This window comes from Poeciliopsis prolifica, unplaced genomic scaffold, assembly GCF_027474105.1.
Source record: "Poeciliopsis prolifica strain line A6 unplaced genomic scaffold, Auburn_PproV2 SCAFFOLD001, whole genome shotgun sequence".
Taxonomy (NCBI): Eukaryota; Metazoa; Chordata; class Actinopteri; order Cyprinodontiformes; family Poeciliidae; genus Poeciliopsis; species Poeciliopsis prolifica.
This window is the reverse complement of record NW_026562376.1, coordinates 18,238,766-18,263,431: the sequence shown is the minus strand read 5'-3', so window position 1 is coordinate 18,263,431 and position 24,666 is coordinate 18,238,766. Positions and strand designations below refer to the sequence as shown.

The 24,666-nt window shown below is 40.1% G+C and overlaps 1 protein-coding gene across 1 annotated transcript in view; it reads left to right on the top strand.

Annotated features, from left to right (window-relative positions):
- The window catches only part of kcnq1.2 (potassium voltage-gated channel, KQT-like subfamily, member 1.2), a 190,658-nt gene that overhangs the window by 110,824 nt on the left and 55,168 nt on the right, over nt 1–24,666 (top strand). The window contains exons 16-19 of the mRNA XM_055039879.1: nt 5,710–5,785; nt 7,546–7,640; nt 8,795–8,835; nt 10,707–10,768. Coding sequence (XP_054895854.1) covers nt 5,710–5,785; nt 7,546–7,640; nt 8,795–8,835; nt 10,707–10,768 — 274 coding nt within the window. The remainder of the gene's footprint in view (nt 1–5,709; nt 5,786–7,545; nt 7,641–8,794; nt 8,836–10,706; nt 10,769–24,666) is intronic.

The following is a 24,666-nucleotide window of genomic DNA, read 5'->3' as shown; positions in this document are numbered from 1 at the left end:
TGACATCAGCTGGGTTTCCATTACGAATGTGCGCAAAACTTTGTCGATGTTCCGCTAATATCACAGTAGCAATGTTTCCATTAAATAAGAAACTTAGTTATGTGTTTCTTATTTATTTAGTTTGTTTGACTTGTGATAATAAGTCATTAAAAAACATCCTGCGACATGAAGCCTGTCGTCTTCTTCCTGGTGCACCAGTGGAAACATCCCGTTGTTGATCTTGTGACTCGTGATGCAAAAAAAAAAGGGTTCCAAGGTAATCATGCAAAATAAACCAATTTCAGTACAGCCAAAGAACCGTCTCATTCTAGTGCACAAAACTTAGCAAAGTTATTGTTTTTTTTAATTGCAGTGTTTCCGCTAAGCAAATTTGTTTTCAAAATGTGAAATGCAAAGTGGGAAACTATGAAGAAATATTTACAGTATAAAAGGTGATATATATCTCTATTGTTTCTGCAGTTACTTATGACTGTGTGTGTTTTTATCCTTTTTGGATTGACTTTGTTTTGTTTTGGACAATTATCTCCTGCGGTTTTGGACGCTCTGCAGCTGGTCTTACTGTTTTTTACTTCAGGATAGTTTTTACGATGCATAAACATGGCAACCGTTTGTTTTTGGGGGTTTTTTTACAGCCGGAAGCATCCTAAAATGGAAAATTTCAGTCTTTTTTTCAGTTTGCAACTGTTAAATTTCTCCTCAACACTATTTAAATACGCAAATGTCAACGTAGTCCATCTGAATAATGAGACAGATTAAGTTAAAGAGACACATTCTAGTTGTTGCTATAATTAACGTCAGTATTCCACTTCAGTTTGCAGAAGTAACTTTTTCTTCTTGTCAGTCCAGATGAAGTACTTCCAGAGCCTTAATTATCTCTAATCTGTAATAAGAGACAGGTGTGGGAGTGCATTTGCAGTTGATGGGTTTGACTGGTTTTAAATCCTTGATGTGGTCGAATGGCTACCTGCATCTTAAGTCCTTACATCAGGACTGAGGGGAACGTCAGACCACCAACTCAGCAACCTGAATAAAAAGGAGCCAAATTAATGGGGCTAACACGTGATATTATCACAAAGTAGTAAAAAAAAAAGTTACTGGCACAGACTAGGCATAACATTTAGACCAGAAAGTCTAACATGGGGGTAATAACCACCAAATTATCCAGTGCTCCATCTCTCTAATTAGGTCCCACTTAGAGGATAACTTAACTCCACGCCCTTCTCTTGAAGCTCTGTCTCTGTCTCCGCTCTGAAACACTAAACCTCATATTTTACTAGTTTTATCTCCATGGAAATCATTGTCACACTCTGATCTTTTACTTTTTTAATGTAAACAAATCCCTCAACAGTATATGTATTACTTCTTATTTTAGCATCATTATTATTCTGATCAAAACAGGTACTTCTAGCAGGACATGAGTTGAAACAGATTTCAGAGTTTTAGATCTGGATCTCTCATCGTCTCTCTTGTCCTCCCACAACGTGGAGCACAGAGAGGAATTCAGCAGTAATTAGCTCTTTTGTTAGTTGTGCACCTCTCTGCAGTGTTTTGTCTGTGTTAGGACAGAGTTTTGACCTCTGATTTTCTGTCTCATTAAAACAACATGATTTGTTCTGATTTTTTTTCTTTTTTTCTTCATTTTTGTTTTTCGATGTTGGTATTTCATAAGATTCCATTTTATTTGGTGCCGTTCTTTTGCAGGTTTGAGAGTAAAATGCAGCACATTTAGTCCTGAGCGTACAATATTTCTCGTTTTTTGTGTGTTTGCGGTCGCGTACATCAAACGTGGGCGCTGGACTTTGATGTGGCTTGGTGACTCCTAATGCTCCATGTATGTCCCGATCAGACTATTCATGGCTGAATAGGGGATACTGAATGAAAGCCTTTTGTTGAACAGCAGCATCACCCAGTATGGAAGCTTTTTTCTGTTTTTTTTTTTGTTTAAGGTTTTCACAATTCAAATGCCAATCCAATTTTATTTGACCTTTTGTCATATTAAAATTGTCTGCTACAACATGAAACTGCTACTGCGCATGTTACACAACAGATTGTTGCTAGATTAACCAAAGAATGAATGAGTTGTGGTAATTGGCCTGTAATTGTGTAGCGTTTGATCAAGTGCAAAGAAACCCCACCTCTCACACATTTAGAGTGTTTTTTATTGATGTTGATCATGTATCTATCACGACAGGTATTGATATTGTCAGTCCAGCATCTTTCAGTATCTTTATTCACTTTCAAGGAGGACATTGGTTTTGCATTTTGAACATGCAAAAACAACAAAAAACTCATGGACAACGTTACACACATACAAACACAAGCAGCACTTCATAAATATATAAGATGGGATTTAAAAACTCACAAATGTGGAGAGCCGATTGCAGTGGGTACAATGGAGTGCTTCCATCTGCTACTCCACCAGCCCGACATCAAAGCATATTTAAGTGGACCAGTCAAAGTACACACCCAAGTCCAGTTAAGAATTTTGGCTTAACTTGAAATGCTGTATGCAAATTCTCTCCATGAAATCTGACCAAATGTGAGCTATTTTGCAAAGACAAAAAATAAATCAAAAAGTCTCTAGATCTGCAAAGCTGTTTTTTTCCACTTTGTTATTTATCACCTTCAGGCTATAATATCATCTATCTTACTTATTTCAGATCCACTTTGCCATTAATCTGTTAGGATATGTCTCCAGCTTTTGTGCTTGCCACATCACCCTCTGGCATTTCTTCACTTAAAGCGAACAGTTCTCATCTCTCAAAGATATGATGGAAAGCTGCCTAATTTTGTGAAGAACAGAGAAAAAGCTGACAGACCAAAGCACCAGCTATCAGGCTTATCTGTCACAGACACATCAGCGCAGAGACAAACCTGCTTCGGCAGTCTTTCTGGGCCCTGACCGTTGCACACTGATGTCTGAGGCTGCTTGTTTTTAAGGTTATTGCTCTGCACCATGGAAGCACAGGATATTTGACTGTCCCCTGCCAAATTGAGAGCCTGGGGGTTTCGGAGGGGGTGAGGGAATGGAGAGAGTTGCCACTGACAACTCAGAGATCTCCAAAGTGACCATCTGAAAATGAAAAAGGAGAAAACTTATTAAAAACAGGGGGTCAAGAAGAAGCCATGGGGGTAAATCAGTCACAGTTTTTTCGGGGGGGGGAGATAATTAAGAGCTGTAGCAGCTGCCTAGCTTAGAGATGACTTCCACGTTGGACCAGATGAAAAATGTGTCTACGGAGACGGGAGCTGAGGAAGGTGGTTTAATTCTGTGTATTAAATTACAGACCGCCACCCTGAACCAGAACAGTAAAAGGTATATTGGAGTCATTGTGGGGGGGGGGAGTCTGAGCTCCGCCGGCTCAAGAGGAATCCCCAACCCATGTCTGCGGATCGAACCTTCTGCAACGCGAGCGAACAAACACGGAGGCTCGGGGCGATGGCTAAAGACGCCGAGTCAGCAGTTGTTGCAGCACAGAGACGCAGGACTTGTTTGGTTTCTCTGCGCGCCAAATGTGTGCTGGAGTCGGCGCGGCAGACCAGACCCGCTCAGCGTTCTTGTTTTATCACACTTGTCCTCCAAACATGTGTGTGCATTTGTTTGATTTGCAGGAAATAGGAGGAGGGCGAGGAGGGAGTTGTACAAGCATCAGAGCCCCACATGTTTTTAGTTTCCTACACATGTTCTCTAGTCCCCCCTCGCGCCCCCCGCTCACCCACCAATAACACCAGAATGTCCAAGTCACACAGAACGCAAGAAAGACAACACACATATTTCTCACTGTCGACACAGAAAAGAGCAAGGAGTGGGTGGTCAGCGTCTTCTTTTTTTTCCAAATTAGGGCCTTTGTTTGGTGTTGTTTGAGTGTTTGAGTGTATTTTCCTCAAAAAAAACCAAAACCCGTGCAACCCATCGCTCTTTCATGTTCACGTTTTATGGTCCGCTGTCAACATATTGTCTCTCGAGTCTTTTTGTCTTCCCCTTTGCCCTAATTAAGAACTCAAAGCGACTTGTTGACTCCACAGAAGACCTTATTTGGGGAGGAGGGTGGAAGCCATGTGTTTCCTTGTGTCAGCTTGGCGTGCGCGTGCGTGTGTGTCTGCTGCGACCGGCACGTTGCGTGAGAGGTGTGCACGACAGCGTGGAGAGCAACATATATACAAAGCACAGGCTTTAACACAAGAATGAGGTTATTCATTTACAGCTGGAGGTGCTTTTCATTGCAGCGGAACGTCACTCCACCTATAGACACAAGAAGAACCAAACGAGCACTTCAAACACACTTCCCTACTCATTTAATATATATATATATATATATATATATATATATATATATATATATATATATATATATATATATATATATATATATATGTGTCATGCTATTTTTCGTTCTCAGTGCTATAGCTGTGAGAAAAGGCTTTAAGTATCTTATGTTAGCGGTTAGCATAGTTAGCATTACTGAAACAGCACTGTCTGTGTGTATGTTCTAGAGATTGTATATTTTTCTGTAACTCTAGCATGCTCCATGACACAGTTTAAAACCTCAAAATTATTTCCAGTTCCAGTGTGGAGTGTTCTGTTCACAATGAAAGCTTTCTCAGTCTTTGAGAGGACGAACTTGAGTTATTACACCACTATGCTACTTGAAAATGGTCACAAAATGACAGTATTAACACGGTGATTTCTTGGAAAATTCATCATCCAGTAAAAAATTTGTAACGGTGATAAGATTTTCACACCAGTGAAACAGCAGCAAAATAGTTGCGCATTTTTGACCAAGGAGTGATTGTTGGATGGTTTTGTTGCCATTAAGTCTTGCAACGTCATCTCAAAATTGGTAACACTGCTTCTTTCCCGTCACAATATCAATTAACCATCTTGACTCGCTAACTTTAAAATCTTCACTCAGATTGTGTCAACACTGAAAAGTATTATCAGTTTGCATAATGACCGGATGTATAGTCACTGCTCATTGGTTCTGTCTGATCCGAAAGAGATTTTACATTTGAGTTTCAGGGCAAATCAAACTGGAATTCGTCCAATTATGAAGTGCAGCTTTCGTAACACCTGATGTGTTTTACAGCCTTTTACATCACATTTGACTTTTTTTCCCTTCTGTTCAGCACGCGCCTTATTGCACATTCAGGTGATTCAGTACATGTAAGCCAAACGACCCTTTGTTGAAAAAACAAACTGAATTGCATGCAAGGAAGCCATAGTGGCATGCAAGTATGTGTGTGTGTGTGTGTTGTTTACATCCACTCGTTTTAATTTCAGTGTTCCACAGAACCCCAGCATTGGGCTGTCTTTCGTGTTGACACAGATGTGCGGCTCTGACCTGAGGGACTTATGTTTTTTGGACCCTTTGCGGTGCAGATGGAATCTGTTTTGCTTCTCTTTCACTCTGCATAAGGTTGCAGATTTAATGCAGGTCAGGTTCAATGAGCGGGATGAGGAGGCGGGAGCTGCAGTGCACAAAGTATTTTTATTATCCTTATGTTGCTGCGTCACGCGTTAGACCCGCATTTAATGTGTCTTGCCGGTGCACAGTTCATGCAATACCTGCAGATGCTTAAATCGCAGCAAGATACATTCAAGTCGAACGCAAGGCTGCATTTATTTTTCATCTTACGTTTACACCTGAGCTCTTCCCTAGCGACAGTCTCTTGTTTTGTAATCTTATTCCGTCTCATTTTTTATCCCAGGTTATCCCATGCCCAGAGGTCTGCTGTGAAAGTTCTGCGCAGAATGCAGTACTTTGTGGCCAGGAGGAAATTTCAGGTAATATGAAAAAGAAATCCTGAGAGGGGGGAAACGGAGTTAGAGGAATGGCAGATGAGAAGATTCAGATTGTGAGTGGAAGCAGTGAGTTATGCATGAAGAGGAAGAGGAATGCGTTTGTGTCCAAATACTGAGCCCCACTAGAGACATTTGAGAAATAATAATAAAAAGAAAAAAATCCAGTAAAAGTTTTCTTCTTGCAAGAACAGAGAATCTTCTTCTGAAAAATGTTGCTAACCCTGACATGCACAAAAAATCTCAAAATATCTAATTAACTGTATCACATAAAATCATCATGTCTAAATCAGTAGCTAACATATAAATTACATAAATCATCTCCAATTTCCAATATTTAAGTTTTATTTTTTGTTATTTTAACAGCAATGGAGTTAAGATAATAACAGGAAACTACAGGATATTCCCTAAATTTCAGCTTTCTATAGAGGAGGTACTTACAGTATTTACAGTGTAGGATTTCCAAATGGTGTCCAGCAAAATACTTTTACAAAAAAATTAAAAGTAGAAACATTTGTGTGACATCATAAAACTTTTTCTGAACTTCACAAAAGTCACTCAGGGTTTTCCTAAACCTTTGCAGGATTCATTAAGGGGCCTTGCAAAATGTCTCTTAAAAACCTTTGCTGAAAATTGGAGGGAGTTTCAAAAGTAACCTGAGATTTTGCTAAATTTGTGCTCCACTTTGTAAAAGTAACTCAGACTCTCCAGAACCTTCACTGATCTAGCAAACCCCTCATAAGATCTGGCAAATGCATCTTGGACTTTATACAGGATCTCACAGAAGCAAGTTGGGTGCCCACAAAACATTACTGGAACTTGCTAAAGTGACTTGCACTCTTGCAAAACCTTTGCAGGGTCTCACAAAAATTCTTCCTTGAATTTGATGAAGAAACTTGGAATCTTGCTAAACGTTTCTAGGCTCTCACAAAGACTTTGCTGGAACTTGCTAAAGCAACTTGGGGATCTTGTAAACTTTTCCAGAGATATTGTAGAAGTGTCTATTTTTTCTGTTTTGTCTCTTGTGGGGTTCAGTAATTAAGCATAAAGTTATAATTCGTGAAAAATTTGCCTGTCTGTGTTTATGGTCATAATGAATTTATCATACGAACCTATAAAGCTACAGCATTGCATGACCCTATAGTTGAGAAACCTCCAGGTGTTATTTTTTTCAAATCTTTAAGAAAAACCTGCAGTAACGTGCTATTAAACGTATTTATCTGTAGTAAAAGTTCCCTATCACAGTTTCTATGGCTGTGTTTTTTTCAGGTGTTCTGCATGTTTCCAATTACGGGCTAAGTGATCTCAGCTGTATAGACTATAGTGTGTCTAGCAGGGATAACCTAAAGGGTTCACTGAGTTCATTCTGATACCCCCTGTGTCAACGTCACACCACACAAAGCTGTGAAAGGACCTTAACACGATTGCTCTCTACATGACCATGCGCCTCTCTGTGCACAAACACTCACGCGCGCACGCTCATGCACGCAAGCATATATGTGCACGCACATGCATGCTCACGCACACGGAATACACACATTGAGCTCACAACGAACTCTTTGCACCCATGGGGGTTGGGGGATGTTTTCAGGGGACCGAGCAACAAGAGGTTGTGATTGACAATGGCTTTGTGTCCCACCGTGTGTGTGCCCGTGTGTTTTTCTTGTGTGTGCGTGTACGTATGTGTGTGTGTGTGTGTGTGTGTGTGTGTGTGTGTGTGTGTGTGTGTGTGTGTGGATCCGCAGCAAGCTCGGAAGCCCTATGATGTGCGAGACGTGATCGAGCAGTATTCCCAGGGTCACCTTAACATGATGGTTCGCATCAAGGAGCTGCAGAGAAGGTGGACGCCTTGACTTTGTTTTGTCCTGTTTCTTCTTCTGATACCCTATAGATCTTTGCATGGATTTTGGCATGTTTCTTTAATATTTTATAACAAAAAAAATGTTTAAAGTCATATAAACAATTAAAAATATGTTGTGAGTACAGCTTGCTATCGCTCTCGTAAATATAGCCAATAGGAACAGTAAAGTTCTCACTTTTGGGAAGAAAAATTTAGTTTCTTTACCGCATGCATCATAATATTGGCACCCATGATGAAAATGTAAAAAAAACAACACGCATTTAAAAAAAAAAGGTTGCTGTGAGAACTTGGTCAAGTTTATTTTAAAAGCACATTTCATCAACAAGGCAGGTCAAAGAGTTTTGCAATTATGAAACAAGCAAGAAAACACTACATTTTGTTAAATGCAGTCGTCAAAATCATCAATCATTATTTTTCTACAGAGAAATTTTGGAAAGCATGTACTCAAGCCTGATTGGTTGTTTCTGACTGAGTGGTGTATTTCTGCTGGGAGCACTGGGAGGAGATGGAGAAGCTCCATATTTTCACAGATTAATTGTCTCCTATTGTACTGACACCACACTGTGAAATTTCCACAAATATGTATGACAAAACTGTTTTTAAAATTAAAGTTACATTCTGCAGATTTGAAGTGAAATAATGCTTAGTGTGGTTTGAGGTCAATAATTATGGCAATGTTCTTTCTTATGTTTCAAATAGAAAGCAAGAATAAATGAAGGCAGAAGGTTGTTGATACTTTGAATTCAAAATAATTATTTTGTTGTTTTACATTAAGTGCCAGACCAACTCTAAATGTTCTTAAACATACATAAAAAGCTGCCACCGATTTCACCACAATCGCCTATTATTAAAATAACTAGCTTGAAAGAAACAATGAAGCAAGTTTGTTTTGATCAACGCAAATAATAAAGCTGTTAAATAATGTGTTATTTACTCACTTAGATTTTCAGATCTCCCCTGTAGAGTAGGGAGGATTTCTACTGCACTTCATTACTGTATTTTCGTGTAAAGATTAATCAGTTTGTCCTGTGTTTCTTCCTTGTTTAACAGTTACCATAACAAGCTGTCCGGTCAGATTAATCTCTGCTGTATCTGTTTCTAACTTTTCTCTGTTTTTATCTGCTCTCCGTCAGGCTGGATGGCACCCTCGGGAAGCCAGGAATGTTTCTGCCAGGTAAACACCAAGGAAACGGGCTGGATCTGACAGACAACCATCACTCCTCACTCCACCTCTGTGTTTATAACTCACACATGCTCAAGCACCACCAGACTAAATACACGAGAATGACAGGGCCGTAATGTTTGCGCTCACGGCTCTGTTTGGATGTGTGTTTTTGTGTTTATAAGCGCTTGAATTTGTTCGCCGCGGCTCGTCGGACCGTGTGTCGCCATTTATTGGCACCTTTGCGTAAATTCCTGTCAGACGACTTACAAACACTCGTTTGTTACATTACTCTCAAACTGTCTAAGTGGTCCCATCGGTTGCATCGACCGCTACTGGAGCTTCTTTGTCCACTAACGGAGAAAAAGCAAAAGCTAAACTGAACAGGAGCAAAGCTAAAGATGAAGCGGTAGCTTCTTGGTCCAACACGAAATGTGTTGATATGACCAATGCAGCGCTAATAAAGTTAACAAAAATTAAAGAGAAGAGAGCTCAGAATTTTTAAATGAGGTTAATATGTTACCTGTGAGGCCGAACTCTTGCTTGGTCTTTGTTTTGTATAAATCGAAATTAGCTAAACAAATAACTAGCTAACAGCTGACTGCTGCCATCCTGAAGATTAAATCTCCAAAGAATGATATTGGTTTATTTGTTTATCAGATTTTTATCAGACCTTACTCGATTGCAGCAGCGTATTTATCTGTGTTGTGAACCCGCAAAGACAGAGGTCTGTATGTAATTGCTGAGAGCTCATTATTTTTGTTTTTGGCTATTTTAAGTGGTCAGTTTCTGTTGAAGATTGAGAATGCGGCCAGAGAGAGAAAGCCTGGGGTGCACTGCTGATTTATTTCAGATCATAAAAAAATGTCATTAATTGTTTCAGTAACACTTTATTTGATGGTTTGTTCATGAGGCTGACGTCACACTGTTATGAATATGACATAACACGAAGAAGTCTTTAGGAATGTTTACAACTGTTGTCATGTAGAGTCTTTCAGTAAATAATGACACTTTTAATCCAAAGTTGAAAATATAAATGGAATTTTAATATGAGTTTTAATGGAACTTTGCATTAAAAGTGTCGTTATTTGCTGAATGTCGTTATTTGCTGAATGTATTATTTGCAGAAATACACCACTCAGTCAGAAACACTTCGTCACCTCGTCATGTCACTCTTATAAACACGCCGTCAAATGAAGTGTTACCAGTTTGGTTTATTTCTAAAACCGAAAATCCGAGATTCGAAAAGATGTGTTTGTAAATGTGAAATTCTAGCACCAAATGAAAAAGAAGATGAGCTAAAATTTACCTAACATATTTAATTGACATATTCAGTCTTGCAGCAGAATTTCCAGGAATATGGAAGACCCCACTGACCCGCTATTACTGGGGTCTTATTGAGTATTGACATGGAAAATGGCGATGGAAGCAAACATGTACCGAGAAGAGAACATGCAAAATCTTTCCTGTCACTGATATAACAGTGAGGCAATATCTTGGCGTTATGAATGAATGTAATTCATTGATTTCTACAGTTGTTCGTTTTTTCAGAAATAACTAGCCGTCCTATTCAGTTACAGCTCGTGTAAGCGATCAATTATTTAATGTACTTCCTCCTACTGTCCTCCTACTCATTTTGCATGTCCTTACCTGTCATTCACTGGTGCCAACGGATGATGCTAATTATAGTTTGGAGCCTTCCGAGCTCCATAAAAACAAATGATATGTTCAATCGCAAATGCATTCTGCCTCCACATCTGTTTTCATCTTTTATGGATAAATGCCAAGGTTTATCATGGGATTTGTCATCAGGTAACGTTAGTTAAGCTATCAAGTGTTTTCTGAATGTTTCAACCCCCCCCCTTTTTCTTCCAATTCACTAGGAAAGGGAGAAGATAAAGAGTACCCAACCATTGGAGCACGCATGATCAGAATGGAAGATAAGGTAGGCCACAGTGTGTGTTTTGACTTTAAGCGAGACTGATCAGATGACTTTGGGTGTTCAGAAGCAGAGAACTGATTTGATTTTGCCGTCTTGTCGGACAAATGAGTGTGGTGAAGTTTTTTGTTGTGACCTTACCGGCATTTGTCACTATTTATTATTTTTCTTAACTTATTGTGTCACATTGGTCCCCTCGTTCTGCTGTTGTAAGAATCAAATGCTTAATTTGGCTACATAGATGACCAGGCAGCGAGGCATAACCAAAACACAGCGGTTGCTTTTACAGGTAGAGAGTGAATCTGATGTCAATGCTGCATGAGACGACCTGTTAAGTGGATAATGTTTTCTCTATGGCAAACCTGAAGAATACTAACCGAGTTGGAGGGAATACATGGGTTGATAACATTAGGTTATACAGTATTGAGCCTGATAGTGGATGAGATGTCCCGGGCTTCATCCAACGTGTGAACCGGCCAAGTAGGAAGATTAGATCTTGTCTGGATTGTAGCAAGTAGTCTAAGCAAAAGATATTAACACCCATTAATAAAGGAGAAAGCTGATGTTTGCCCAACTCAACCTGGATTTGGATATCAGATATCAACATTGGGGCTTCGAGCTGCTCTTGAGAACACCATGCATCAGTCTTCATGAAACTATATCAGAGTATATGTCAGAGTATATCTGACTGTTTGCTCACTAAAGAAACAACAATGTTTTAGCTTTTTTTATTACTATTGAGGAGTTTTACTTCTTGGAATATAAAAAAGGCGAACTGTCCTTACTTTTCATCCGACTCTGTCATTTTCCTCCAATAGATGTAGACTTTAAAGTTAAATTAAATCTGCCTGTATCTCAACTTTCTGATTGTTTTTTTTTTTCAGGATTCTAAAACTTAATATAAATATTCAGCTGAAGCGATATTTGGTTGACAATAATATCTTAAGTGAAAGCCAGTCTTGCTTTAACTCTGGTCGTTGTACCTTATCAGCAACCAGCATTGTGAAATGAGCCGTTCTTAAACAGACTTACTGATAATTGTTTGAGTAATTAGCCTTCAGGCGGTTTCAGAGGCTCTATTTAAACCTGTACTATTTTTACTTTATTATTAACATTGGGATCACTGTGTCTCTTCAGTTTGAGCGCGCCTTATGCTGATGACACCGTCGTATTTTATTCATGTGGTTCTGCTCTGCAGAGTGAGTTGATGCCAGCTCCAGCAGGCATCACTATTTGAATTAATACTTGTTTTTAATTGTAATGAAGCTAAATTAATGTTTCTCCCAAAACTCTGGGTAGCATTTGTGGTTTTGCATGTGGAGGAGAAGCTTACTTAAAAACATTTCCCTAGAAATATTAGGGGATTTGGCTGGATGACAACCTTACGTTTAGATTGCATGTCAAACACTTGATAAAACATCAGATGGTTATATTGAGCACTCTTATTTATGCCAAAAAATACCGTCAAGGCTATAATTTTAAGTTTCAGTTTTACCGTACTTCAGAATCTGGGCGCCGGTCCTCCTCCAGCCAAACCGGTTTGGTTTTATGAGCTCTTCCCTTTATATTGCTTTTACAACACAACAAAAATCAGTGAAAACTGATTTCTAGAAAAATAATGACAATCAAATAAAAACATGCAACATCAAAAATCCTTCCATGTTTCACAGACATTTTCTCTGATCAGTGATTAGGAATACTAATTAACCAGTGATTAACTCTATGTATTACTCGGCATTACAGTCACTTAGGACCCAGACCCTGCACTCAAGTGACCTCCATTCCACTCTCGGTGAGATTAGTAGCACCAGTTGGCTGGACCTTTGTTTAATTAGATCAGTCAATATCCATGCAATCATGTATTTTATGTCACATATTTTTTTTTTATTTAAGCTTAATTATATTTGTACAAATCGCTTTTCACTTTAACATCAGAGGTTTATTTGTATATTTTTTGCCAAATTTGATTGCTCACAATTAATTTGCCAAAGGAATAAGAAATGTGAAACATTCGATGGTCATTCAGTCCTGTATTTGAGTGCATTCTTAACACATTTATTTAATCTTAGGTTATTTATTTAATCTTTACAGTAAGTGAAAGCTTAATGTCTTCGTGTTTGAGGGAGCATCTTAAGCTATTACAAAGACTTCTGTGACTCCATAAGACGGACATTTCACTCGTACGCTGACTGATTTGATTTCTCCTGTTTACTCTAAGTCTGCTGCGTTGCTGCTTATTCCGTTTCTGATGTTTTGAATGTAAGGCTCACCTCAACATGAGGTTATTCTGAGGTAAAAACATTCCTATACAATAGAACAATGCATTCTGCAGCCATTCAAGTCGGCCAGCTCAGGATTTCCCTCACTTTCCTGGGTATTTACCTTACCGTCTCTATGCCTCCATTACCATGGCTGTTTGCATGCGTTAGTCATTCCCAGACGTCTTAGTTTTGGAGAGAGGAGTAATGATCTTGAACCGATGTACATTGAAAGCCCTGAAGACCTCCCTCGGACTGTGTCACGGCCCACTGGCGTTGGCCGTCATGTTGTAATCATGGTCTCAAGATTGGGAGCACAAACCTGTGTTTAGAAGCTACCTAAGACATTGCACCTCCCGTTTCACCTCCTTCATCCTCGCCTTCAAACCGGACATGAAGTCAGTATAGTTTCAAAACAAACAGGGACATTTAGGAACATTTTCTGTTTTCAAATAGACTTTACATCTAATCACAGCTTAATTTGTTTTGGTGCCACAACCAGCTTTCACAACGCTAAAACAGCTGCAAGAATCTGTGTCAGCCATAAATCCTTCATAATTACTGTTTTCCTCTGGAGTGCCCACCCACTGCCCGTCTTTCATTTCTGCTCATGTGAATTTCTTGTTTTGATGGTGCTATGCGGGGGACACCTGTTACACAGACGAGGGGAAGAGGAGGGGCTTCCTTTTCCCCTGTGGGCAGCAGGTGTATGAACCTATTGACCCATGTTTGCATCTACACTGTAAAACAGAAGTGGACAAAACCTGCATGTTGTTAATAGACCCGTCTTGAAACTTCAAGCTCCAGGTCTTTTTAGCTAGTGAAATCACGACTGTTCAGCAGGACTGACTAGCCACATCCTGTGGGTTCTCATGTTTTCTCCATCTTTCTGCTCAAACAAAGGAGTAACATTTGACTTGATTGCTCAAATTAAAACTATTTCTTGTTGGCAGAATGTCAAAAATGTTTAAATACGCTACTAATACTAAATACTATAGACTCAAATTAGCATTTTATGAGAAGTAGGTCAGTAGTGAATTGATGTGAGAGACTGTTGTATTTGTGAGTAATTTTAAAGGGAAGTACTTTTAATTTGGATAACCAATTATGTCTTTGTAATGGTGCTTCAGAGGTAAGATACATTAAATTTTTTATTTGAAACAACTGGAAGTAATTTTGCTGTTTAGTCATCCTTGTGTAATTCTACAAGAATTAAGGATTGATTTCATTCTTTAGCTTTGGTTTATGAAGGTTGGAAAATCTGGATTTTTTTTTAATCCACCAACGCACTCACGCTGTTTTCATATTTCCACCCAAAGCCAACCATCTTGCTTGATAGGTGGGTTTTACAGATGCACAAAAAGGTTGACACTACAAAAATATTTTGATCCAGTGTGTCATTGAACCATAAGGCAGACACTCAATTGAATTCATCCTGGTCGAATTGCATTTCAGAACGTGGAAAAGCTGAAACGGCGTGAAGTTTCAAACATCGTTTTGCGTCAGTCAGAGGACTGGAGCGTTGTCTTGCAAAAATAATTTGTGATCGCCAGTTTCACTTGCTGTTGCTTCACTCTTAAAATCCTGTTTGTTCAAAATCTCGGCCTTCAGATGCAGCACCTTTTCAAACACTCAAAAGATAAATCGCATGAACTAAACAGGGTGATATATTATAGGGAAATTAAATTCATTTAAAAGTGATTTGATTACAACTACAGTGATATAATGAAAGCAGAGCCGTGCTATGTCATTAATCTTCATCTTTTATCCCTCGCTGTTTGCACCAGAATCTCCCGCAGGGAACACTTTTGTCGTTTTGTGACTGCGCATTCTTTAAATGGCTCTGCACTTTTCTTAGCTACACCGTCTTCCGCGAGTTGCCCGTAGACGTAAATCTAATCACTCACCAGGCGCAAAACCTTAGTGTCACAGTTGATTCGCTTTTGAATAGGATTTCTCCCAGAAGTCCGAGGAATTATTCATAAACTGTGAGCTGACGTCTCTGTGCACACAAGTCGTGTTCCCATGCCTGTCTCATTCCTGGTCAGCCGCCAGCTTTTTTCTTCTTTTCTTTTTTTTGTCTCCCCCTCCCTCCTTCAGGACAAATACTCACTCTCTGCTGCCTCTGCTTCATAACCCTGAAGGTTCGCCATCGTCCTACCGGTCCAGCTGAGGGAGATAGCGTAACTATGCTGTCAAAGTATTGTCCGCGAGACAATTCTAGATGAATTCATCTTGTACGGGCTGATAGGGGTTAAGGCATTCTGCCTCCTGTACGGGCTCGGACATTGATTTATCGCTCGCAGACAAAGACCCGTGAAGATCTGCACACACACACTCACACCCACATGAACATGGAGTTGATTAATCACCAGTGTGTCTAACCCCACACTCTTGAGATTGAATTCTCCCAGAGTAACTTGGAAACAAAGATGGATGACGCCCCGCGACAGCGTCTTATCTTTCCGTCAGGCGCACTCGATGAAAAATGCCCCAATGATGAGCTCAAACAGTGGTCAGTGCGGCCTGGGCATCAGCGCCGCCTTTCAGGATGGAAGGAGGCGGTTTTATTTGCCTGAGGGCGAAATCAGTCCGCCGCTTGGCTCTAACATCAAGTTCAAGTTGTAAAATGTGAACATATTTAACAATAATTCACTTGTTTTTGTGGTGATGGTCCAGTTCAAACTGTGTTGAAATATGTTGAAACCTGTATTGACTAAGATTTGTATCTGTTAGTAGCGGTTGGGGGCGCTGCTCCCTCCTTGTGGTGGACAGCAGATATAACAACTCAACGAAGATTTAAAAAGATGAAAAACTCCCAGCACAGACAATTATTTTCTAGGCAGAGATGATAACAAGAAAGGTTGTCATAGAGGAAAAAATGGCACAGCTTCGATGTACGAGCTAGCGCAGATGATGCTGCACAGTTAGAAAGTTAGGAAGTTAGAAAAGCACCTTTAAAAACATGCGAACACGTCACATTTTTGCAGTCGCTGAGGTTATACATAACAGCAGGCAAAGTAAAAGAACATAAAAACAAACATATTCATATGAACTGATCCCAGCAGATTCCAAATGATGATGTCCCTGGTTACAAATACTGGGGGTTATGTAGTGCAGAACATATTTTCTTACTAATCTGACCCTTAATAAATTGTCCTCTTTCACCCTTTGTCCTCTGAAACTGAAGCCTTAACACTGGAAACTGTAAGAGACATCAAAGGTTTTCAGGGATACTTAGAAATACGCTCACAAATAGAAATATGGTCAGAAAATATTTTCAATGCCACAAAGACTTGATTTTTTTTTCAATGTTTGTAATGTAAATTATGTTTGACATTACTATTAATTTAACTGGGACAAAGTATAGCAAAGATCAAACGTTGTGGACTTTTAAATATTTTACCACAATGGGAACATTTGCATTATAGAGATTAACGTTATGTTTTCAACAAGCTAAAAAGGAAACATAACTGGAACATTTTGATCTATTTTTATCCAAATTAAAAGTAGAAATTTGTTGGTGTCTAGAATTTGACTTATTGCACTATAGTTCAATTATGTTTCAAGATCAGTACACCGATCAAAATCAGATGTTTTTAATAACTATAACTCATAAATCTTTTGTTTTAGAGCCATTGTTTTGTTTTGTTTTGTTTCAACAATGCATTTTGACAATGTGAACAGAGAAACTGACAGGCGGTAACTAAGTCATTAGAAAGACACTTAAGGATCTTTTAATTAAAATATTTTCCTGTTTGGATTTATTTTATTTTTTTTAGATTTGAACATATCTTTTAACCCTTGATCTACAAATTTTTCTTTGAACAATAATTCACAAAGATTATTATGTCTCAGTGATAAGAGACCTGACTTTGATTTGCCGATTAAAATCTTCAGGGATGTTTGGGTGGATGACTCTACAACTTCGACTCGCTTCCTTGTCCTCCTGCAGACTTCGGCTACATGCGGGGTTAAATTTGAAAATGTGAAAATGATGTCCAAAAACACAAATCCGGACAAAATTCATTAATCTATATTTAATGCATTATTCATTTTTATGATTTCCTCATCAAGATCCTAGATATTTGTGTGCGTGTGACACTGTCAGCAGCTTTCAGCAAAAACATTCAGCAACGTGCCCTCCAGGCCGGCGCAGGCACGTCTCCGCTCAAGACATCAGTCATTATTTATGTTTCTCTAAGTACACTGCGCTGACCATAGATCACTCTCACTATGTGGTTAACTCCACTCTGCTGTATTAGGACATTTATGCTGCGCTGCGTATGTCACACTTATATCATGTGAATTAGCCATGAGGCAGACGCAGAACAATCCACGCTCTGACCTTAATAGCATCTCAATTAGGTAAGTATGTTGTAAATTACAGCAAGGCCAAATACTGCAAATACTTGTGGGTCGACATTGAGAGTTGTGTTTGTTAGGAGTCTGTAAGGCGTTTAGGGCCCCTCGTCTCTGAAAGCATGGCTCCGAGGGGGGCAGTGTGGCTGCGCTTGTGCGTGTGTGTGTGTGTTTAGACTGGTCCGATGTAGCGCCAGCGCAGAGCTTTCGAGACAAGAGTCTGGTGTTGTAAACAGCCAGACACACACACACACACACGTTTAAATGTAAGAACGCATAAAGATTTACAACTGGATGTCCAGGCTCGCATAAGAGCAGAAGTGGCGTCACACACAAACTTTAACCTGCTCGACCGTCTGCTCCTCATTTCTTTCTCAAGCTGGTGTAAAATGAACTAATGTGTTATTTTGTCCTTGAAATCTGTTTCGGAGCATGCATGAGGATTTAGTGCCTCCAAATAAGTTCTGTTTTCAATTTTAGTTTAAATGCGAGCTGCAGTAGGACCGGCGCAAATAAATGACTAATTCTTAATACGTTCATGAAGTTCATTCTTCATAAAGAGAAAGAAATGATTGAAAAAAAAAACTAGTCAGAATATTTCTACTTTAGAATATTTCCATTTCTAACCCTAACCCCCATCATAACTTTGCATGTGGCCTCCTAAACTTTAGAGAAACACATAAAGAGAACTTTCAAGGCACCAGTTACACGCTAAAATATTTTATTGTGAAAAGATGTTCAGCATTAATATTATAAACAGCTTATTAATGTGTTTTATCTGTTCATTCTCTTACTGCCGGCACATTCATGACCTTGATCAAATGAAACAATAACGTGAGTTTGACCCCCTCGTTTATGTGTGTATTTATAAGTCTTTCGGACTTCTGCAAGTCACCCGTTCACCCATGTCACATATCCAGAGGCTGAAATATTAACCCATAATATTAAATATGAAAAATAATCCGGTCAGATTGGAGAGTGACCATCTGTGAAATCAGTTTTTTCATGTTTTTTAGAAACGACTTTTTTGTGTTGCAGTTCTGGCTCAGGTTTTCATGTTTTGTTAGGCTGTGACAACACTACATGGTCCATGATTCAGGTGACCAAAGCCATATTGAAAGTGATTTATCACTTGACATTCAGTCCTGAATATAATCTGCTAAAAAGAAGAAGAAGAAAAAAGAGATTCTGGTCGTAAAACCAGTTTATTACAGTTGAACCGAAATCAAATCTGCCAGCTTTCATGTCACGGTAGAGTTTATATTTACTGGAGTTTTCTTTCTTTTTTTTTCTTTCAGTGCAAGGATATAATTAATCACAATTGCAAAGATCACTGATTATGTCATCTAAAGGTGTTATGGTTTGGTATCTTTACCAGCTCCAAAAATCACAAATGAACAAAGTCATGTGTAACATATTTAAAGCATTAAAACTCAACTTGACTTATAAAGTCTGAAATTTACCGCAATCCTGTCACTTCCAGTTTACAAACAATCAAGCATTAGCACCTCAGCACAGCTACCTGAGATAGGAAGTCAGAAAAGTAGCTGTTTAAGAGTCACTGTTTGACAAAGTAAGCTAATTTGAGTGTGTGTTTTCAAAGCAACTTGCAAAAGACAAGAATTCACAGGAAAACTACCAGTTTCGTCATTTGCCCTATAACAACCCTGCTTTGGGTTATAGAGGCTCCTCCAGTAATCATTATGTCATCACCTGCCATTCCCTGTGCTTGCTTTTGTGTCTGGACACTTGTTTGTCCTTTCCTGAACTCCCATTTACTCCTCTTCCCAGCACTCCTCGTCCCTGAGAGAATCCTTTCTGTTGTTTTCCAGTGTTTTGAGATATGTGTGTTTGGCCAATAGGAGCTCAGCAGGGAGCTGGACTGACCAGACTGGTCTAAACAAAGAAAGGAAACTTGGCAAAGGAAGCACACACATGCACACATTCACAAAGAGAAATCCAGGAACACAGATTATCCATGCTTTGGCTGGTTTGGCTATATTCTTACTTGCAGTTGAGAAAACAACTCTTTGGATTTCTGTGCCTGGCTCAGAGGTAGCTGAATGACACAGTAACCCAACATGCAGCTGGTTATGTTCTCATTTGCTGATTAAGTTTATGTCTTTGATTTTTTTTATTTTTTTTTCTTGTCATATATATATTATATATATATATATATATATATATATATATATATATATATATATATATATATATATATATATATATATATATATATATATATATATATATATATATATAGATATATATATATATATATATATATATATATATATGGTAAATGGTAATGGCGAACCAACCAAACATTGTCGTAGTGGATAAACATCAGGAAAGCCGTTGTGGTAGATGGCAATACCAAGTGATTGCAACGTCAGGAAAAAGGAGCACGAGAAACTGGAGAAATAGGGCCTCAGGGAAGAACTGGAGAGAGCCTGGAAGGTGAAGACCACAGTGGTGCCTGTGGTCATCGGGGCCCTCGGGGCAGTAACCCCCAAACTGGAGCAGTGGCTACAACAGATCCCAGGAACAACATCAGACATCTCAGTCCAGAAATGTGCAGTATTGGCACAGCCAAGATACTGCGCAGGACCCTCAAGCTCCCAGGCCTCTGGTAGAGGACCCGAGCTCAGAGGATAAGAACCACCCGCGGTGGGTGAGAAGAGAATTTTATATAAACCCACCATAAGGGAAGGGAAGTATGAAAAAACCAATACCCAGAAAGTACAGGCAGATGCCCATACCTGCTAAACAGAGGCTCCGAGCCTTGGCCAGCCGCCTAAAGAGATACACAAGGCAGAATGAAGCCAGAAGGATTAACCGGCTCTTCTCCACTCAACCACTCAACCATGTACTCTCAATGGCAGGGTAATAACAACAGAGCAGACTGAACAATACTGGAAAGGCATATGGGAAAGGGAGGCGTCCCACAACAGCAGTGCAATGCACAGCAATGCACTGTGCTAGCCCCGGTAACCATCACTGTGACAGATGTCCAAGAAAGAGTCTCAGGTATGAAAAACTGGACAGCACCAGGGCCTGACATGATCCATGCCTACTGGCTAAAAAAACTCACTGCCCTCCATGAGCGACTGGCAGCCCAAATGAACCAGCTGCTACAAAGTAGGACTCACCCTGAATGGTTACTGAAGGGCGGACAATCCTAATCCAGAAGGATCCATCACAGGGTCTCGTCCCACCCAACTACCGACCAATAACCTGCCTCTCCACAACCTGGAAGTTCATGTCAGGCATCATAGCGGCCAAGATAAGCAAACACATGGATAAACACATGAGCATGGCACAGAAGGGTATCGGTGTAAATAGCAGAGGAGCCAAACACCAACTCCTCGTAGACCGCACAGTTGCCAGAGACTGCAAAACCCGACACACTAACCTGGATTGTAATCAATCCAAGCCGCATACTTGGATCATGTATAACATGAACAGGACTCTGAGAGCCTTCATTGCAAACTCAAAGAGGCTGTGGAAAACCACCCTTGAAGCCAACTGCTAACCAGTTGCACAAGTGGCCATCAAATGTGGCATATACCAAGGAGATGCTTTATAATAGGCCTGAACCCCTCAGCCAAATTATCAACAAGACTGGTTACGGATACCGACTCAAAAATGGGGCCAACATCAGTCACCTTCTCTACATGAATGACATCAAGCTGTACGCCAAGAGTGAGCGAGCCATCGACTCACTGATCCACACCACCAGGATCTACAGCACTGACATTGGGATGTCATTCGGACTAGAGAAGTGTGGTCGGCTGATCACAAAGAGGGGGAAGGTGATCCACACAGAAGGGGTCTTACTCACAGAAGGAACAATAGCAGACATAGAGGACAGTTACAAGTACCTAGGTATACCTCAAGCAAATGGCAACCTCGATGAGGCCACAAGGAAAGGAGCCACAGCTAAATACCTCCAACGAATAAGGCAAGTCCTGAGAAGCCAGCTCAATGGCAAGAACAAAATCCGTGCGATAAACAGCTATGTCCTGCCAGTAATCAGATACCCTGCTGGAATAATTAGCTGGCCAAAGGAGGAGATAAAAGCCACAGATATTAAGACCAGAAAACTACTAACAATGCATGGAGGGTTCCATCCCAAATCCAGCACCCTGAGACTGTACACGAGCCGCAAGGAAGGAGGCAGAGGACTAGGGAGTGTGAGAACCACTGTCCAGGACGAAACAACTAAGATCCATAAATACATCAGGGACAAAGCCTCAACAGACAATGTGCTCAGTGAATGTCTCAGACAACAGGGAACGGAGGTTGAAGTACCAGAGATACCATCATGGGAGGACAAACCCCTACATGGGATGTACCACCAGCAAATAACCCAAGTGGCTGATATCAGTAAATCCTACCAATGGCTGGAAAAAGCTGGACTCAAGGACAGCACAGAGGCCTCATCCTGGCCTCTGGTAGAGGACTCGAGTTCAGAGGATAAGAACCACCTGCGGTGGGTGAGAATGGAATTTTTTAATTTGTTTTATATTTGCAATAGTGATTTCTTTGCAAGGGCTGAGCATTGTGAATACAAGCAGCACATGCTTTGGCATTATTAACAACCATCAACTTACAACTTGTTTTGGTTTAAAAGTGTAAAAATAGAAAAACTGAAATGTTACATAAGGTTTGCATATTTTAGTCTTAGTTTTTGATCCTAATCACTTAACTGGAAATTAATTCTCATCCTGTTTTGGAATGTAGCATCTCCAGAATAAAACATTCCTTTGCATTATTGAGTCATTGTGGGATCAACAGACAAAGGGTTACAGACACATTTGTTTTCACAATTAATATCAACTTAAAAGAGACCTATTATGCAAAATTTACATATTGCACATTTTTATGCCTCCATTTTTGTCTCAACTGCTTCTAAAAAAAAACAAAAAAAAACACTCCAAGAGATTAAAAACCACCCAGCCCAATTTTTGACAATGACTACATATTTTTGGGGGCGTTTCAAAACCATTCCCATTGTTATGACATATTAAATGGGCACTCTGCTGTTACCTCGCAACCCCAGTTAAGCCCAACGCATCTCCTAGAAACCCAAGCGGAGCTTATTTTCCCGCTGTAAGAGTTTTACAATGGCTGCTGGAAAGCTCAAGTGTTTTGTCGTTGGCTTACCATTCCACAGATCACTTCCTGCTTTCTTGTTGGTTGTGCAGGAGGCTCCACTCCTGCTCTTCAAAGATGTACAGTTGTACAATTGCACATCTGTTTGCAGCCATTTTCATGTGCGTGTATAAACTTTAAAAGTCGGGGTCTCGGCCATTTGCAATTTATTTAGATTTTAAGTGACGCGGCCCCAAAACAGCTCAGACTGAAGAGACTAAAATCTTATTTTCTAAATATTATTTTGTGGACAAAATGTAATGCACATGTTTTGTATAGCTCAGAGACATATCTGTCCAAGAAAACATTACAGGTCATCTTTAAAACAACTAAGGTGTTTAAAAAGGTTACTTGTTCATACACACAGTTTCATGTAAATTGCCCATATTAAGTGTTACCTTGAAAAAGACAAGTAAAGGCAAGTTGACATATTTCCACAGCAGTAAAAATGGTTTTCATCTGTGTTGTGTGATTTACAACCCGACAGACACCTAATGTTTCTATTTGATCTTTTTAATGTCGCAACATAAACATAGCAATGCCACAGTCCCCTTCGTGGTATCCTCAAGGCACTATTTTTGGCTGAACTCAGTCTTCTCACATCGACACTTCCCACCCTTGATGTGGTGTCTTTGGAGCTTTGAGAACCAGATAGCAAGCAAAACGGGGCCGTGGCGTGCCACTACGAGCTAGATAGCGCGCCCACAAGCAGGGCGCCGTTTGTAGTGGAGCCCGGCAGTAAATCATGTTTCGGCAGTGCGCTGGGGATGCAGCCCCTGGCAGCTCCCAGACGGCCTTTGGCTCTGGCTCCCCTCTCTTAGCGCCACTCTCTAATTTCAGAGCCGGGACCCTGCTTACTACTGTGTCTTTACCGCATTCCCACAAACCAGAGACGGACAGTCTGCCTGCATGTCTGGCTGCTCGCTTTCCATCCCTCGGTCTTAGCTTTTCTTCTTTCGTGTTTTTTTGTCTTTCTGTCTCTCTTTCTCTCCCTCTCTCTCTCTCACTCTGTTCGTTGGCCTGCTATGCTATACTCTCTTTTTCTTCTGTGGCTGTTGCTCTGTCGTTCCTCAATGGTGCCCTTCTTATTTCCCCTGTGTCTTTTTGTTTCTCAGCCTGCAGGATTACAGGCCTGTAGTCTCATTCGCAGTATCTAAATCATCCAGCTCCTTGCCACCATCTCTTGTCGTCAGTCCTGCTCCTACTTTCTCCTGGCATCTCTCTAATTCCTACAGCGGGCCAGCTCTTTGGCTGTAAATGCCCCCGCTACATTTTTATTTTAATTGCTCAACTTTCACAGGGTCCTGTGAGATATTTCAGGTCATATATTTTACCGTCTTGGCCAAATGCCCGAGCCACTTTTAGTTGGATCCCACCACTAATATACTACTTCATCAACCAGTTCATTATCAACGCTGAGGCGTAAGCGTGCTTTAACAGTTTACGCAAGGGTCAGCGTATAGTTCACGGAACCGGAGCCCATGTTTTATTGGGACCCACATTCTTGCTATTACACAGTGCTAAAAGGCTCTGGTGCCACCTTACTTTTAAGTGTTACTCAATCTCAGTCTACTGCGTGAAACAATAAAAGGGCTGTGAACAATGCCAACATGTTTAAATTACCCCCGGGGCCTCAAGTGCAAATGTCACCACTGTTAAACCAAGCTGGTACCTGGGGAACTCGTAATGGGTAGTGTGTGCGCGTGTGTGTGTGTGTAAAGGTGTGCGCGCATGCTCTTACATACGGCTGTTTTTGTAAGAGCTGGATATCAGGTTTGTTTACGCATAGCACAAGGCCCTTCAAGGTTAATCCTTGTTGAAGTCCAAATGGTCTCCTTGCACTTTTTTTTTTTTTTTTTACGAAAACAATATGATGAACTACGATCGACCACAAACCTCTGGGCTAATTTTTGAAAGAAATGACGATTGACGTCTAAGTACGTGTAAATGTATTTGACAAGTAAAAGGTGAAAAACATCTGCATAAAGGTGTCTGAAGACTCAATCACATGTTTAAAGGCAGCTGCTGGTTAAAGTTGGGGTATGTAACTTTATTTTTTATTTTTTTTTGTTTTGAAACCTTTCAAACTGTTGCTTTTGACAAACCTTGTCATGTGTAGAGGTTTGT